At 41.1% G+C, this 14,897-nt stretch overlaps 2 protein-coding genes across 6 annotated transcripts in view; one reads left to right on the top strand and one right to left on the bottom strand.

The window, feature by feature from the left end:
* The window catches only part of NLN (neurolysin), a 99,988-nt gene extending 90,600 nt beyond the window's left edge, over nt 1–9,388 (bottom strand). For 3 of the 4 annotated variants that reach the window (XM_067730828.1, XM_067730827.1, XM_067730829.1), the window contains exon 1: nt 9,191–9,388. In XM_067730828.1, the coding sequence (XP_067586929.1) occupies nt 9,191–9,231 (41 nt within the window). In that variant the 5' untranslated portion in view covers nt 9,232–9,388. The remainder of the gene's footprint in view (nt 1–9,190) is intronic. The other variant, XM_067730830.1, reaches the window with a different exon arrangement.
* Nucleotides 9,389–9,500: 112 nt separating this feature from the next.
* Nucleotides 9,501–14,897, top strand: part of SGTB (small glutamine rich tetratricopeptide repeat co-chaperone beta) — a 48,134-nt gene continuing 42,737 nt past the window's right edge. The window contains exons 1-2 of one of the 2 annotated variants that reach the window (XM_067730817.1): nt 9,501–9,720; nt 10,863–10,984. In XM_067730817.1, the coding sequence (XP_067586918.1) occupies nt 10,885–10,984 (100 nt within the window). In that variant the 5' untranslated portion in view covers nt 9,501–9,720; nt 10,863–10,884. The remainder of the gene's footprint in view (nt 9,721–10,862; nt 10,985–14,897) is intronic. The other variant, XM_067730815.1, reaches the window with a different exon arrangement.

The raw sequence follows: 14,897 nt of genomic DNA, 5'->3' as shown, positions 1-14,897 counted from the left end.
AAGCCCGCACACAGCAACGAAGACCTAACACAGCCAAAAAAAAAAAAAAAAAAAAAATCCAAGTCCTTAGAACTACTTTCTTTTACCTTGAATGGAAGGGAGCAAATTATAAGTTATTATGGACTCACTTGGTATCAAACACTGTGCTAGATGTTCTCACATACAATGGTTCCTGCGCTCCTTACAAAAACTGTAGGAGGTAGTAAATGTTATCTCTATTTTAGGGTTGAAGAAACTGAAGCTTAGTGAGATTACACAAGCATTTGAAACCAGGTCTGCCTCCAACGCCATGTGGTTTGCAAATTTTCTCTCTTTTTTATTAAATGTATTTTTTTTTAAGATTTTTTTTTATGTGGTCCATTTTTATTTTTTTTTGCGGTACGCGAGCCTCTCACTATTGTGGCCTCTCCCGTTGCAGAGCACAGGCTCCGGACACGCAGGCTCAGCGGCCATGGCTCATGGGCCTAGCCGCTCCGTGGCATGTGGGATCTTCGCGGACCGGGGCACGAACCCGTGTCCCCTGCATCGGCAGGCGGACTCTCAACCACTGCGCCACCAGGGAAGCCCTGATGTGGACCATTTTTAAAGTCGTTATTGAATTCGTTACAATACTGTTTCTGTTTTATGTTTTGATTCTTTGGCCCTGTGGCATGTGGGATCTTAGCTCCCCTACCAGGGATCGAACCCGCACCCTCTGCTTTGGAAGGTGAAATCTTAACCACTGGACTGCCAGGGAAGTCCCTGCAGATTCTCTTTCCCTTTTTTTTTTTGGTGTAAATCTCTACATACTGAGCTTTGTTCTTTTTCCAGCTTTATTGAGCTATAATTCCCATATAACATTGTATAAATTTAAGGTGTAGTACATTCTCTTTCTTGGAGTCATTTCATTAGTTTTTAGCATGTTTGCCTTGGACACTCAACTTACTCAATGTGCCTATTTCTAAATTCAGGTAAACAGTCTGAGGGGAAGAGAACTCCCTCCCCTGGTCTTCACACGTCCAAATCCCACCACTCTTCCAGGACCAATTATGACCTTGCCGCTTCCTTTTATCCTGAAAATAATCTCTCCTTCCTCTGAACTCCCATATCAATTTCTCTATTACTCTCTGTGGTACTTATCACCCTCCATCTTGTATTATAATTATTTATGTATGTGCCTTATCACCCTTACTAGCCTGTACTGCCTCGGTCTTTTAAGAAAGATCAGAATAAGAAATTGCCCATACAAAGTCTACTTATGCATTTACTATGTAAGTATTATTGAGGCTATTATTCATTGCATTCACTCAATTTCCCCTGTATAATGCACCCACATGATAAATTTATCTCATGAACAGTACCAGGAAAAACTCTGTTTCTGATAATTTTTAATGGTATGTTTTCCCTTTGCCTTTACTGCCAGAAAGTTAACAGTTCTGAACCCAGTTAAAAGAATTAGACTGACTCTAATGTTTAAACATTTTTTTTGCCTAATATTCTTTTCCCTTGATTAATCTTAAGGTGTATTTTTAAGGTAAGCAATCACAAATTAATTATGGTAAAGAGGGGGGAGTACAAAGTAAATTTCAACAAGCAAATATTGGGCTGGCCAATATTTGTGACATGAGTGAATGAAAATTTGAAAGTTATGTATAGGTTTCAATCAACCACATTCTACTATCCATCATTTCTGTAACTTTACAATTTTTCAGTGTCATTAAAAACATTTTGATGAGCTGTTATACATCTTACTGAGTCGCCTTGGTCCTTTTTGCCATTCTAAGCAAGTTTTTTTTGTTTTTACTTCCCTTCAGTTTCTTTTGTGCAGTTATGGGAGTATAGTACTTATAGCACAGGGTCTAGATCTAGTAGAGCAGGAATGAGATGTGTTCCAGTATATGAATCCACCATCATGGCTTTTTTGGGTTCTCCTGGGTACTTCTTCCACCAAGTAGGGCAAGCTGCATGTCATTACCTTCCTGGTCTGTACAACAAGTTAAGTATTTTGGCTTTCCTCAGGATTATACTCTGCTTAATGTCATGTGTTTCCCCAGTACCAAGTAACTCCCAGGCCATACAAGTCCAGAGAGTCTGGTTTCTCTGCCCTGGGCTGACCCCACACCCACTCATGAGAAGTTCACCTTTGTTAACTTCTCAGCTTGGTTGCTTCTGACCCAGTACTTCAGAAACTAGCACCTCTTTCAACTTCTTTCATATCCAGGTTGACAATGTAGAATGAGCTTTGCTATTAATATATTAATGTATATTAATATACAGAGTATTCATTAATTAGACTATTACTCTACAGATCCACCAATTGGTCTGTAAGGCACCAAGTCACTATTTGAATGCCCTCAGTGGTGACAAGGGAATATGACAAAGATCATGTCTTTTAACATATGGCTTCTCTTCTGCCTCATATCACCTAGTATATACTCAAAATTCCTATGAGTCTATTGGTTAGGTTAGCTTCCTACTGCACTCTACTCTGTAATTTTTTATTACACGACTAGATCTAAATTAATACTTAGACATAAATTTCCTCTTGCAACTTTTTTTTTTGCATAAAGAAATTCACAATAAGCTATTTCCTATAGGGTTTGAAATATTTACTTCCTACCAGAAGTTATACTGTTATTGTCAATATAAAAATGCCAAATCTAGGCCTATACTCCTTAGATATCAGGAATGAAGGCTGAATTTTCAGTTATTACCACTGATGACATCTTTTCATCCATCCAGTCACTACATATGGTTGTTAAGCAACTACTCTGGGAACAACACCATGCTAAATGCTGGAGGTACAGACATGAACAACAACAAAAAAACAGGCTCCTGATCTCAGAAAACTTGTGAACTACTGTGGAAGACAAACACTATTAATAATAACGTGTATGCTACGGAATTACTTACAGTATTCAGAGGGATCAAATTTAGTAGGAGTCAGGCAAGTTGACCCTGAGGAAGTGCAAACTAAGCTGATATTAACAGCATCTATCCCAATCTGTTTTAGAGATGTGTTTGATTACTTTCTGAGTCCTTAAACAGAGTAAGGGCATGAATCCTTGTGGACAGGGATAATTTGTCATGTCCACAGCTCCATTCTCAGAGTTAGCTCAGTGGCTGGCATAGGTAAAATACACTATAAATATGTACTTTTGAATGGAAATCAAATGAAATGTATCTAGAATATATAAATAGTACTTAAATTCAATATGAAAAAATAAACAAGCAAATAAGAAAATGGGTAAGAGACACTAACAGGCATAAAATACAAATGGCATATAAACATGAAAACAGCTCAAACACATTAGTAAACACAGCAATACATAAAAAACCAAGAGGTACCATTTTACAACCTTGGATTGGTAAAAGGTCTGACAACACCAAGAATTGCTAAGGATGGAGGATCAATGGCTACTCATGAAGGATATACAGTGAGAGGGAGTAAATTAGCATCACCACTTTGGAAAAGAATTGGACATCATTTGGTAAAGTTGAGAATGTACATATGTCCTACAAACCCAGCAATTTTTCTTAGGTCTTCCCCTTGCACATATGTATCAGGAGAAAATAAAAGAATATTCATAGCAGTATTGCTTATAATAGCAAATAACTGGGAACAACCCACTGACAAGAAAATGGATAATAAATTTTGGAATGGTCACACAAGGAAAGACCTAACAACCGAAAAAATGAACCACAGCCATGTCAAACTAGTTCCATCATGTGAAACTAAACCATATATTGCTTAGGGAAACATGCATTTGGGATAACATTTTTTTTTGGGGGGGGGGGTATGTGGGCCTCTCACTGTTGTGGCCTCTCCTGTTGCGGAGCACAGGCTCTGGACGTGCAGGCTCAGCGGCCATGGCTCACAGGCCCAGCTGCTCCGCGGCATGTGGGATCTTCCCGGACCGGGGCACGAACCCATGTCCCCTGCATCGGCAGGCAGATTTTATACCACTGCGCCACCAGGGAAGCCCTATAATAAGTTTTAAGTTGAATGACAAGTATTAGCTAGGCTGTGGAAAGGTAGGGGAAGAGAAGCATACTCCAAATAAGATATTAACATGTGTTAATTTAATGCCAGGAGATGAGGATATGAATTCTCTGGCTGAAATATTGAGTTAAGAGAAGCCGGGAGAGCTAAGTCAGACTGTATAGGGCTTTATAAACCATATGAAAGAGTTTTGATTTTATCCTAAGATTCATGGCAATCAAAAGAAGAATTTTAAACTGGAGTGTGACACATCACATTTGCGTTTCATAAAGATCTCTGTTTTCATAAGGAAAGTATATTAGTAGGAAGCAAAAATTGAGGCTGAGACTGATGATAAAGATTTGGATTATAGCGGTGGTACCTCGAATAGAGAAAAGAGAAAGAATTTGAAGACTTGGGAGTTGACAGAAACGTTACAGAGAGAAGGCCAGGAACAGCTCCAAGGTTTTTGACTTGGGTAACTGGTGACATTCACTGAGACAGAGGACAATGGCAAAAGAGAGGATTTACAAGGGAATGCTGTATAGTTTAGAATAAGGTGGTGCTGAGATTAAACAATAACTTAACAGATGCTCAGTAAATATTTGTAAAATGAAACAGTGACTGAATATGAGACCTCCAAAAAAGCTGTACAACTGGTAGTTGGAATCTACTATCATTCATTTTCTTCTCGTTTACATAAATAATTTGTGTTTCTTTATGCTGTGTCTTGCCAGAAAATTCCTATGAGGATGTGAAAGCTGTATAAATATATAATTGTCAGTGTTAGAATGATAAGATCTAACAATGTAGCCTTATAGTATACATGTCATGCTTTGTGGCAAGCAGCCGTCAACTGTTTCAGTCCCTACAATCCTGTCTACAATGTGAGGCAGAAAAAGAATTTTCTCTTGGTCTTGACAGCAAGTAAGATTAGGTATCAAAGATACCAGCTAAGTGTGTCTAAGAAATAAAGAGGGTGCCCTTTTGAACGCTAAGCAGGAGGTATAGATAATCTCAGAGTAGGTGGAAAAGGACAGGGTCTTCCAAAATAAGCTATGGTAAGTCAGAAATCCATATTTTGCAAGCTGGACTTTCTCTTACACTTAGTGCAGTTTCTGTGTTGATTTCCTTTTTGCTTCACTTAATAAGAAGAAAAAGTCTTTCAAAAAAATGTCAGTCTTGGGGCTTCCCTGGTGGCGCACTGGTTGAGAGTTCGCCTGCCGATGCAGGGGGCACGGGTTTGTGCCCCGGTCCGAGAAGATCTCGCATGCCGCGGAGCGGCTGAGCCCATGAGCCATAGCCGCTGAGCCTGCGCGTCCGGAGCCTGTGCTCCACAATGGGAGAGGCCACAACAGTAAGAGGCCCGCGTACGGCAAAAAAAAAAAAAAAAAAAACGGAATTCAAGACAAATCCGAGAAATTGGGTGATTTAATTAAGGCCACAAGGTTAGTTGAACAGCAAGTACAATTCAATCTTCAGATCCCCAGTCTACTTATTCCCAAGAAATTGGCTAAATATCCCCATCAATGATCCTGGCTGCAAGGCTGGATTTGGGAAACGAGTATACAGCAACTATAACAACAGGAAAACCCAAGAGAAATCATAAGCCAGTTGAGTAAAAACCTAGTTACTCATATAACACTAAAATGAATTCCCAAGTGTCAAAGGAAACAGGAAATCAGGAGTACATAGAGGGCCTTCCATGTGGTCGGTCAAGTGCTGACTCCTTTAGGAAGATACAGATTTTGAAACTGAGATTCTGCGATTAAGTCACTCACAAGAACCATGGGTGGATGACTACTACTACTGTAGAGTATGTTGATTAACTGCAATATACGCCCTTAAGTAACAAAATAGTTAATATATTTATGGTAGATTGCTAGCTTCTAAAAAAGTAATAATTGTACGGCTTTTTACACTTATTTCTTCCATGCATAAACAAAGAATATGCATAACACATACCAGTGGTTCTCAAAATGTGGTCTGCAATCCTATGGGGAGTGGTTCTTGAGACCATTTCAAGGAGTATGTGAGGTTGAAAGTATTTCATAAAAATACTAAGACATTATTTACCTTTTTCACTTGGTTGACGTCTGCACTGATGGTGAAAAGCAATGGTAGATAAAACTGTTGGCACCTTAGAACAAACCAAGGCAATGACACCAAACTGTCCTAGTAGTCATTATATTCTTCACTGTCACTCCCTCATGCTAAAAATAATATAAATTCCACTTTAGAATGTCCTTGATGAGACAGTAAAAATTGTTAATTTTATTAAATCTCAATCATTAAATATATGTGTGGCAAAGTAGGCATAAAGTGCACCGGCTGAATACAATGGTTGTCCAGAGAATTTGGTTGTGCAAATTAAAAGCACTTGTGCAATTGACTGAATTGTGAACTGAAATAGCTGCTTTTCTCATGGAACACCATTTATACTTGAAAAAATGACTGACAGACAAACCATGGTTACTCAGACTTAAGTGTTTTGCAGAAATCCTCTCAAAAATGTAACATAGTAAGGCTGTCACTTCAAGGAAAACAACTGATAGTATTTGTTACCGATGATAAAATTTCAGCTTTCAAATGAAAATTAGAATTTTGAAAAAGTGTATCTGCCACCATGAGCTTGCCAGCTTTCTAGTATTTGAAGACTTTTATGATGGGATGATGATATTAAGGAATATGATTATTTGATAATGTAAAATATGTCAACATTAGGAAGCTATGTATAACACAGTGAGCCACTATTTTCCAAATGAATAGTGTTTGATATTACAAAATCATGCATAGGTAAGAGACTCATTACAAGTGTAAAACAGACCTATGGATTTTAACGTTAACAGTAAGAAAAAGTACGTTGATAGTTTCATATTTCACATTGCAACCATTCTTATAAAAACTACACCTTGTCAAACTTTGATGTGATATCAAAGAACACCCATGATTATCTAAAACGTCTATTAAAATTAAAATACTTTTCTTTTTCCAACTACATATGACAGGCGGGATTTTCTTCATCTTCTTAAACCAAAACGAACCAGTGCAACAGAATAAACGTGTTAGCAGATGTAAGAATCCAGCTACCTTCTATTAAGTCACATATTTGTTTTGCAAAAACGCAAAACAATGCCACTCCTAGGATGGTTCTTATTTAAAAATAAATAAATAAATAAAACAAGTTGTTGATGAAGATGTGGAAAAACTGGAACTCTTGTTCTTTGCCAATAGCTGCCAATACAGCTGCTGTGGAAAACTGTAAGGTGGTTCCTCAAAAATTAAACAAAGAATTATCCTGTGATCCAGTAATCCCCCTTCTAGGTACCTATTCCAGAGAATTGAAATTAGAGACTTAAACAGAAATGTGCATGCCAATGATCATAGCAGCATTACTCAAAGTAGCCAAAAGGTGGAAACAACCCAAAGTCCATGGATGAATGAGTGGACAAATAAAATGTGGTATATCCATACAACAGAATACGACTCAGCCTTAAAAAAGAAGGACATTCTGACACATGCTACAACACGGATGAAGCTTAAAGACATTATGCTAAGTGAAATAAGCCAGTCTCAGAAGAACAGATATTGTAAGATTCCCCTAGTATCAAGTACCTAAAATAGTCGAATTCAAAGAGACAGAAAGAATAGTGGTTACCAGGTACTGGAAGAGGGGATAATGAGGAGTTTCAGTTTGGGATGATGAAAAAGTTCTGGAGATGGATAGTGGTAATGATTACATAACAATGTGAATGTACTTAATGCCACTGAATTGTGCACTTAAAATGATTAAAACGGTAAATTTTATGTATATTTTACCACAATTAAAAATAAAAACCCAAAGGAAAAAAATCCACAATACCAAGTTCTCACTGACTGTTTTGGAGATGTTTTGTAAAATAGTTATTTTTTGTTAAAAATGTTATTTATGCATGTAATGAATTTATTACTGTTTTAAAAATAAACTAATAAACACTTTAAAAATCTCCCTGGTTTCATTTCTAATATGGTAAATAAGGAAAGATATAACCCACATAAACAGAAGCTCTTAGGTCCTCAGTAATTTTTGAGTGGTAAAGAGGTCCTGAGACTAAAAAGTTTGAGAACTACTGTCAAATATGAAATTTATTCTCTCTTCTCACACCTGCGTTATAGGAAGATATATATTTCTTCATTTGTTGGTATAGCTTCATTTGAGAGCTATACCACTTGCAGCCTGCAGACTAAAAGGACAGTCTGAAATATGGTCAAAATCATCACACTAACTCTTTATGATCACTACTGTCCCCAGATGCGCCAAAACTGTAAGGACGGAGTAGCCTAAAGCTCCACACAGATGAGTGGCAACGTACAACAGAAAACTGTTAAAAAGCTTACAGGCTGATTGCTAGGTTCTAAAGGTTTTATAAGGATCTAGCAAGAAACACATATTTCCCTTTTTCTGTTGGTTCTTCATTCAGATTTTCAGTTCAAAGCTAGATTTGGGAATGCGGGTGGTAGTGGCATTGTTTCTGAAAACCATTCCATCCAGCGCATCCGTGCAAAGAATTTAATTCTCTCACCATGTTGCTACTGGTCTATGGCACAGGGGTGTGGCGAGGGTGCTAAGGAAGCAGTCCAAAACAGCAGCTGGGGCTGCACCAAACCGTGTCCAAGCAATCATTTCCTCCATTTGGGGCCAAGTCAATTAGCCCCGGCCAGAGGCCAAATGTTTTATGGGAAGTAAATAAAAAGGAAATTAGAAATCATGGACGGAAATAAGCAGCAAAACCATAGCGGCTGCATCTTGTACGAGTGTTAAACGATGTGTATGTTAACGATGTGCATGAGGGGTAAATGACAATTGTTATTCGAGTCTACAGCTGCCGGCACTGTTAACGACAGGTCTGCAGTTCTGGATGGGGACGAAAGTCAAATGATTTTCTTATCCCGACCATCTTTCTGCATTCGTTTTGGGCTGGGCCTGGGACCAGTCTCACTGCTTGCAGCTGAGGCAGTCCCAAACAAAGGGGAATCGACGCCCTCTCAAGGGAGCGGATGAAGAAAAGGTGGCCCCAAGTTCCCGCGCCAGGTGTCCCTCGGGGTAGACCATGCGGACTGTGGGAAGGGAGGGTTCCAGGAGCGTCGGAGGGGTGCTGTTTGGAAAGGCTGGGCGGAGGCGCCTGGCAGTGACGGGGCGGAAGACCCCGCTCTGCCCAAGGTCAAGGTTAACACGCGCACGGGAGGTACCTGTGGAGGCTTCGCACAGCCGAAAAGCACTGGGCTATCATGGGAACGCCGAAAGGCGACGGCGGCTGAGGGAGCGCTGTCCTCCGGTTTGGGGGTGAGGGATTCGGGACGCCGGGAAGCCGCACGGCGGCCTAGCAGAAGAGACAAGAGCTGCGGCGGCGGCAAGCTCCTCCTGAACCCTCCCACGTGCGTCAGCCCCAAGCCGGCGCCCACTTCAGCCCCGCCCCGACCCCGCCCCGGCCTAGGCCCGGCCCCGCCCCGCCCCGCGCCCGCCCCGCGCCCGCTCCGCGTCCCGCCCTGTGCGTCTTGCACCGCCCCGGGGGCGGTTCTGGCGAGGCTCCTCAGCTGGGTTGAAGCGCACAGCTGGGTGGGCTAAGGGGCGGCGGCGGTCTGGGAGCTGGGGAAGTTTGGGCCACCGCTCGCAGCGCTGCGCTTCGAAGCCAGGCTCAAGCCCGGAGAATCAGCGGGGCGGCGGACCGACTTACCGACGCCCTCGGGCCCGCTGCCACCGTCTCGCGTCCTCTTCCCTGGTAAGGGGCTTCTGTATGGGAGGGGTCCGTCTCCCGCCGCCCCAGACCGGGCCTGCACCGCGCACCCGCAGCAAACCCCGTCAGGGCCAAGGCGAGGCCTGGGTACCGAAGGGAGGGAGATGGAGGTCGATGTGCTCTGGGGAGAGGAAGGGGGAGAAGCCCGGAGGAGGTTGCCCTTCTCCATTTCCCCTCGCACCCCCGCTCCCCTCCCCCCCCCACCAGTCTTTTTTCACCCTTCTGCCCTGGGGCCTTATTTAGTACTTGCAACCCCATGGCCTATTGGCTGGGCTCGCTTTTAAAATAAGCACACAAATAATAAACGTCCTAGTGGTGGGTACCACACCCTGGCTTTGAATTAGGGAACCTGGGGAGCAGATGGATGATTCGATTTATTGGAAATAAGCCATTAATGCATGATGGCCCTGCGCCACTGTTTGGATGCGATAGTATTCCATGTGAATGAACATGACCCAGAGCTTCCAGTTTGTCCACAAGAGCACAGCTACTGCAGAGAGCATTGGTCGGTTTGTAGTATCCATCGACTTAGGCAATGATTTTCTGACATGTCTTGATTAAATAGAAATGCCATTTTTATTAAAAATGACACCCAATGGCTGAACAACCTTTCCCTAATATATTTTCTCATCACATAACTGTCTCCACCTACAAAAGTAGGTGGAGTGTAAATTGTGCATACATTTGAAAAAAATCTCATGAAACAGAGGAAAATACTCAGCGTGGATCAGCTTCTGAGTCAGCAGTATGAAATCTCCCTCAACTTAGTACTAAAGCCTTTTGGGGACTTCTATATCTGCATCTATACCCCTGTCCTTTTCTGGATCTGTACCATATAAACTGTTAAGATACAGTGAACTATTCAGTGAGAATTTAAGCTATGTTGTACATGTTTTGAGAAAGATTTTACTTTTGCAAGTTTTAACATAACCTAATATTACTGGGTGTAAATGAAAATGTCATACATTAGCATATCTATACTTTGTGCTCTCTTGACTCTTTAAAAAGAAAGAAGTGAAGATAATACAGACTTTTTACTTTTAATGTAATTTATGACCCTTGTGATTTATAATCTTCACTGATTCTTTAAAATTACTTATTTCAGTGTTTTCCTTTTTCTTATCAAGGAAAAGTGTTTAAACTTTAAAAATGTCATCCATCAAGCACCTAGTTTATGCAGTTATTCGTTTCTTACGGGAACAAAGTCAGATGGATGCTTATACTTCAGATGAGCAAGAGAGTTTGGAAGGTAGGTACCTGTTCTCTATGTTCATTTGTGTTATAATTATAAATAAAGACTAAAATAGCTATAAGCTATTTTTGTTGTATCAAAATCAGAACATTTTGTAGATTTTTCAAGGAGAGAGACCTTACAATAAGGTTATGGTGTTTTCATTCTCTGAGGCTTGTTTTGTGTTTTACAATTAACAACAAGAGGACTATTGTTTTTTATTTATTTAAAAAATTATTTTATTTTATTTATTTTTGGCTGCATTGGGTCTTGGTTGCTGCACGTGGGCCTTTGGCGAGTGGGGGCTACTCTTCGTTGCAGTGCGCTGGCTTCTCATTGCGGTGGCTTCTTTTGTTGTGGAGCACGGGCACTAGGGCACGCAGGCTTCAGTAGTTTTGGCTCGTGGGCTCAGTAGTCGTGGCTTGCGGGCTCCAGAGCACAGGCTCAGCAGTTGTGGCGCACGGGCTTAGTTGCTCCGTCACATGTGGGATCTTCCCAGACCAGGGTTCGAACCCGTTTCCCCTGCATTGGCAGGTGGATTCTTAACCACTGCGCCACCAGGGAAGCCCAACTATTGTTTATTTATTGAACAACTATTATGTGTCAGAACTATGCTATTCATATTGTAGGGAAATTTTTCTCCACAGTAACTGTTAAGTTAGTTATTATCCACATTCAACAGATAAGTAAATGAAAGCAGATAAAGTAATATAACACAGCTAATATGTGACAAAGCTGAGATTTAAATCCTGGTTCTTACTTTGAAGATCTTGTTGTCTTTTCCTAATAGGAAAGCATCCAGTTTAGAGTCAATATATGAAAACACCTTGGTCATCATAAAAGCACTATGCAAGTCTAATAATTATATCACTATTAAGCTCTGATAACTTCCTCTTGGAGGACTTGAAATAAGAGGATTTTACCCTTATCTATGTTAGCTTTAAATATTAGATTCAGTAATCTGTAAAGTTGAGCAGGACTTGGATGATAGCATTGCATGTTTCCTTGACACCATCTTTTCTGCTTCATGTTTATGCATTAGAAAATTTAAATTCAGTATAGCCATAACAAGATAGAATTCTGCAGCTGGGCTTGTGGAGGTTCAATGAGCCCAGCTTCCTTGTGGCCTAAAGATTTAATTATTGCAATGAGACAGTACATTTGAGAGAATTTAATAAAAGTACAATTTGAATTGCCCATCTCGAGCTGTTTCTTGTCTAAAGGGGACACATCTATTAATTTCAACAAGTACTTCCCTTGTGAATATGCTTTTAGGAAGTTGGGATGAAAATTGGGCATTTGCTCTAAATCTGCTTGCAATCTAGTGAGATTATCTTTCCAGGTGGCAGTGAGAGGAGCTGGTGACACACAGTTGGAGATTGCAATCAGTCCATTAGGGTCTTTTTGTCCTCCTCGATGGTTAGACTATGTGAAGATAAAGGCGGTTAGACTATGTGAAGATAAAGGCGACTGGTTATCTAAGGAAAATGTTGTTTATGGTGCTCTGTAGCAAACAGATAAATGGAATCATTTAATAAAAGATGTTTTTTTCCTCATCAAAGGCAGTATAATACTTTTAAGGGCCAGAAAGAAAATTGAGAGTTTTTTAAAAACCAAGATGTTGTGTCCTATTTTTAGGATGGTATTTGGCCAAAACTATGTGCCTTCAGTTGTGTGTTATATATGGCATTCAGAAGTGGTGCCAATTGTTTTTGACCAGCCCCTATTTTTGACTCTCTGAGTTTAATTTAATTGAACATGAAATCATGTGGAAATGTCTGCCCACCTTCTAGACATTTAAAAAAGCCCTAGGAGGACTTCCCTGGTGGCGCAGTGGTTAAGAATCCGCCTACCAGTGCAGGGGACACAGGTTCGAGCCCTGGTCCAGGAAGATCCCACATGCCGAGGAGCAGCTAAGCCTGTGTGCCACAACTACTGAGCCTGCGCTCTAGAGCCTGCGTGCCACAACTACTGAGCCCATGTGCCACAACTACTGAAGCCCGCATGCCCTAGTGCCCGTACTCCGCAACAAGAGAAGCTACTGCAACGAGAAGCCTGTGCACCGCAAGGAAGACTAGCCCCTGCTCGTTGCAACTAGAGAAAGCCTGCGTGCAGCAGTGAAGATCCAACGCAGCCAAAAGTAAATAAATAAATAATAAATAAAATAAAAAAGCCCTAGGAGAGGAGCCTAAGTTCTCATACCAGCTTTACCACTACAGTGAAGCTGATGTATTATCAGCTTTGAGCCTTGTCATCAGGTTATGTCACTCACTCCTAATTATTGTCATCTGCTGACATCTGCTTCATGTTTTGACTATCGTGGCTCCTGCGCACTGTCTCTCTGGCAGTACTCCTATCTTAATTCTTGGCAGTTGTAATACATTCATACCTGATTCTTCCAGTTCTCTCCCACTTGGTTTCTTGACCTTCTGTACTCCAGTGATCTCAACCACTTTCACTTGCTTGGTCATACCCTAGACCAGTGGTTCTCAATTTGGGGCGATTTTGTATTATCTGGAGGTATTTTGGTTGTTACGACTGGGGGGCTGGTATTATTGACATCTAGTTGGTAGAGGCCGTGGATGCTGCTAAAGATACTACAAATGCTCAGGACAGTCCTGAACAGTAAAGAATTGTCTAGTCCAAAATGTCAGTAGTTGCTGAGGTTGAGAAACTCTTCCCTAGACCTTGTTATTGTTATCCTCCCTAATCTCTATCTTAAACATTTCACTTCTGCTGCCTGTCTTTCCAGCTCACTCCCTATAGAATCCCTACCCCAACAATTCTTTGACCTACCAATACCTCCAAGCTATTGATCCCTTACCTTTTCACACCCCTATTCTTACCCAGCTTAAATTCCATTGTTGATCATTCTGGTGTATATGGCTCCCTTTCTTGTAAAACCCAGCCTTGTTTGAATCCAGCTCTCCACCTACTCTATGCCCATATCCATGTGACTTTGTATAGATGGAATGAAACACCCAGCTTTACTGACTAGTCCCACTTTGAGTTCATGATCGTGAGCCTCAAGTGGACCTTTAATGCTGCCCTCTGTTCCAAGTTCATTCATATTTTTGCTCTCTAGATGAGCACTTTAACACTTTCTCATGCCTTCTCAAAACCCCAAACCTCCTCCCCCGTACTCAGTTTTTGTTAATGACCTTGGTTCTTACTCCATCAAGAAAATTGAAGTAATAAGAAAACAACTTCCACAGACTCTCTCTGCCCCATCTACCCACCTACCAGCATCTGTACTCACATACTCTGCCTGTCTGCCTGTCTAACTATTACCATATACTATGGATTAAATATTTGTGTCCTCCCAAAATTCGTATGTTGAAACCTGATGCCCAGTGTGATGGTATTAAGAGGTGGGGTCCTCATGACTGGGATTAGTGCCCTTATGAAAGAGACCCCAGAGAGCTCCCTCACTCTTTCTACCATGTGAGGACACAACAAGAAGGTGCTGTCTGTGAACCAGAAAGCAGGTCCTTACCAGATGTTGAGTCTGCTGGCACCTTGATCTTGCACTTCCCAGTCTCCAGAACTATCAGCCACCCAGTCTATGGTATTCTGTCATAGAAGCCCAGGCTAAGATGCCATAGATGAACTATCCATTGTCCTTTCTAACTGAAACCCCTCTACTCGCAGACTGGATTCTATCCTGTCTCACCTACTCCAGGCTCTCACTCTAGTTATTTTACCCTCCTTGTCTTACATGAGCAAATTTTCAATCTCTTCTAGATCATTTCCATCAGAATATAAACTTTCTCCCTTCTTAAAAATTCAAAAACAACAATTAATTACTCTTGCCATACTACTACCTACCCCTCCCCCCACTGAAATATTGCCTGCTTTTTTTGTCTCTTGCTGGAAAGCTCTTTGAAAGAATTGTCTGTACTTGCTTTCTGCAATTCCTCTCCTGTCCTTC

This window comes from Pseudorca crassidens, chromosome 3, assembly GCF_039906515.1.
Source record: "Pseudorca crassidens isolate mPseCra1 chromosome 3, mPseCra1.hap1, whole genome shotgun sequence".
Classification (NCBI taxonomy): Eukaryota; Metazoa; Chordata; class Mammalia; order Artiodactyla; family Delphinidae; genus Pseudorca; species Pseudorca crassidens.
Note: the sequence above shows the minus strand (reverse complement) of the source record. Positions and strands in the feature narration are given on the sequence as shown.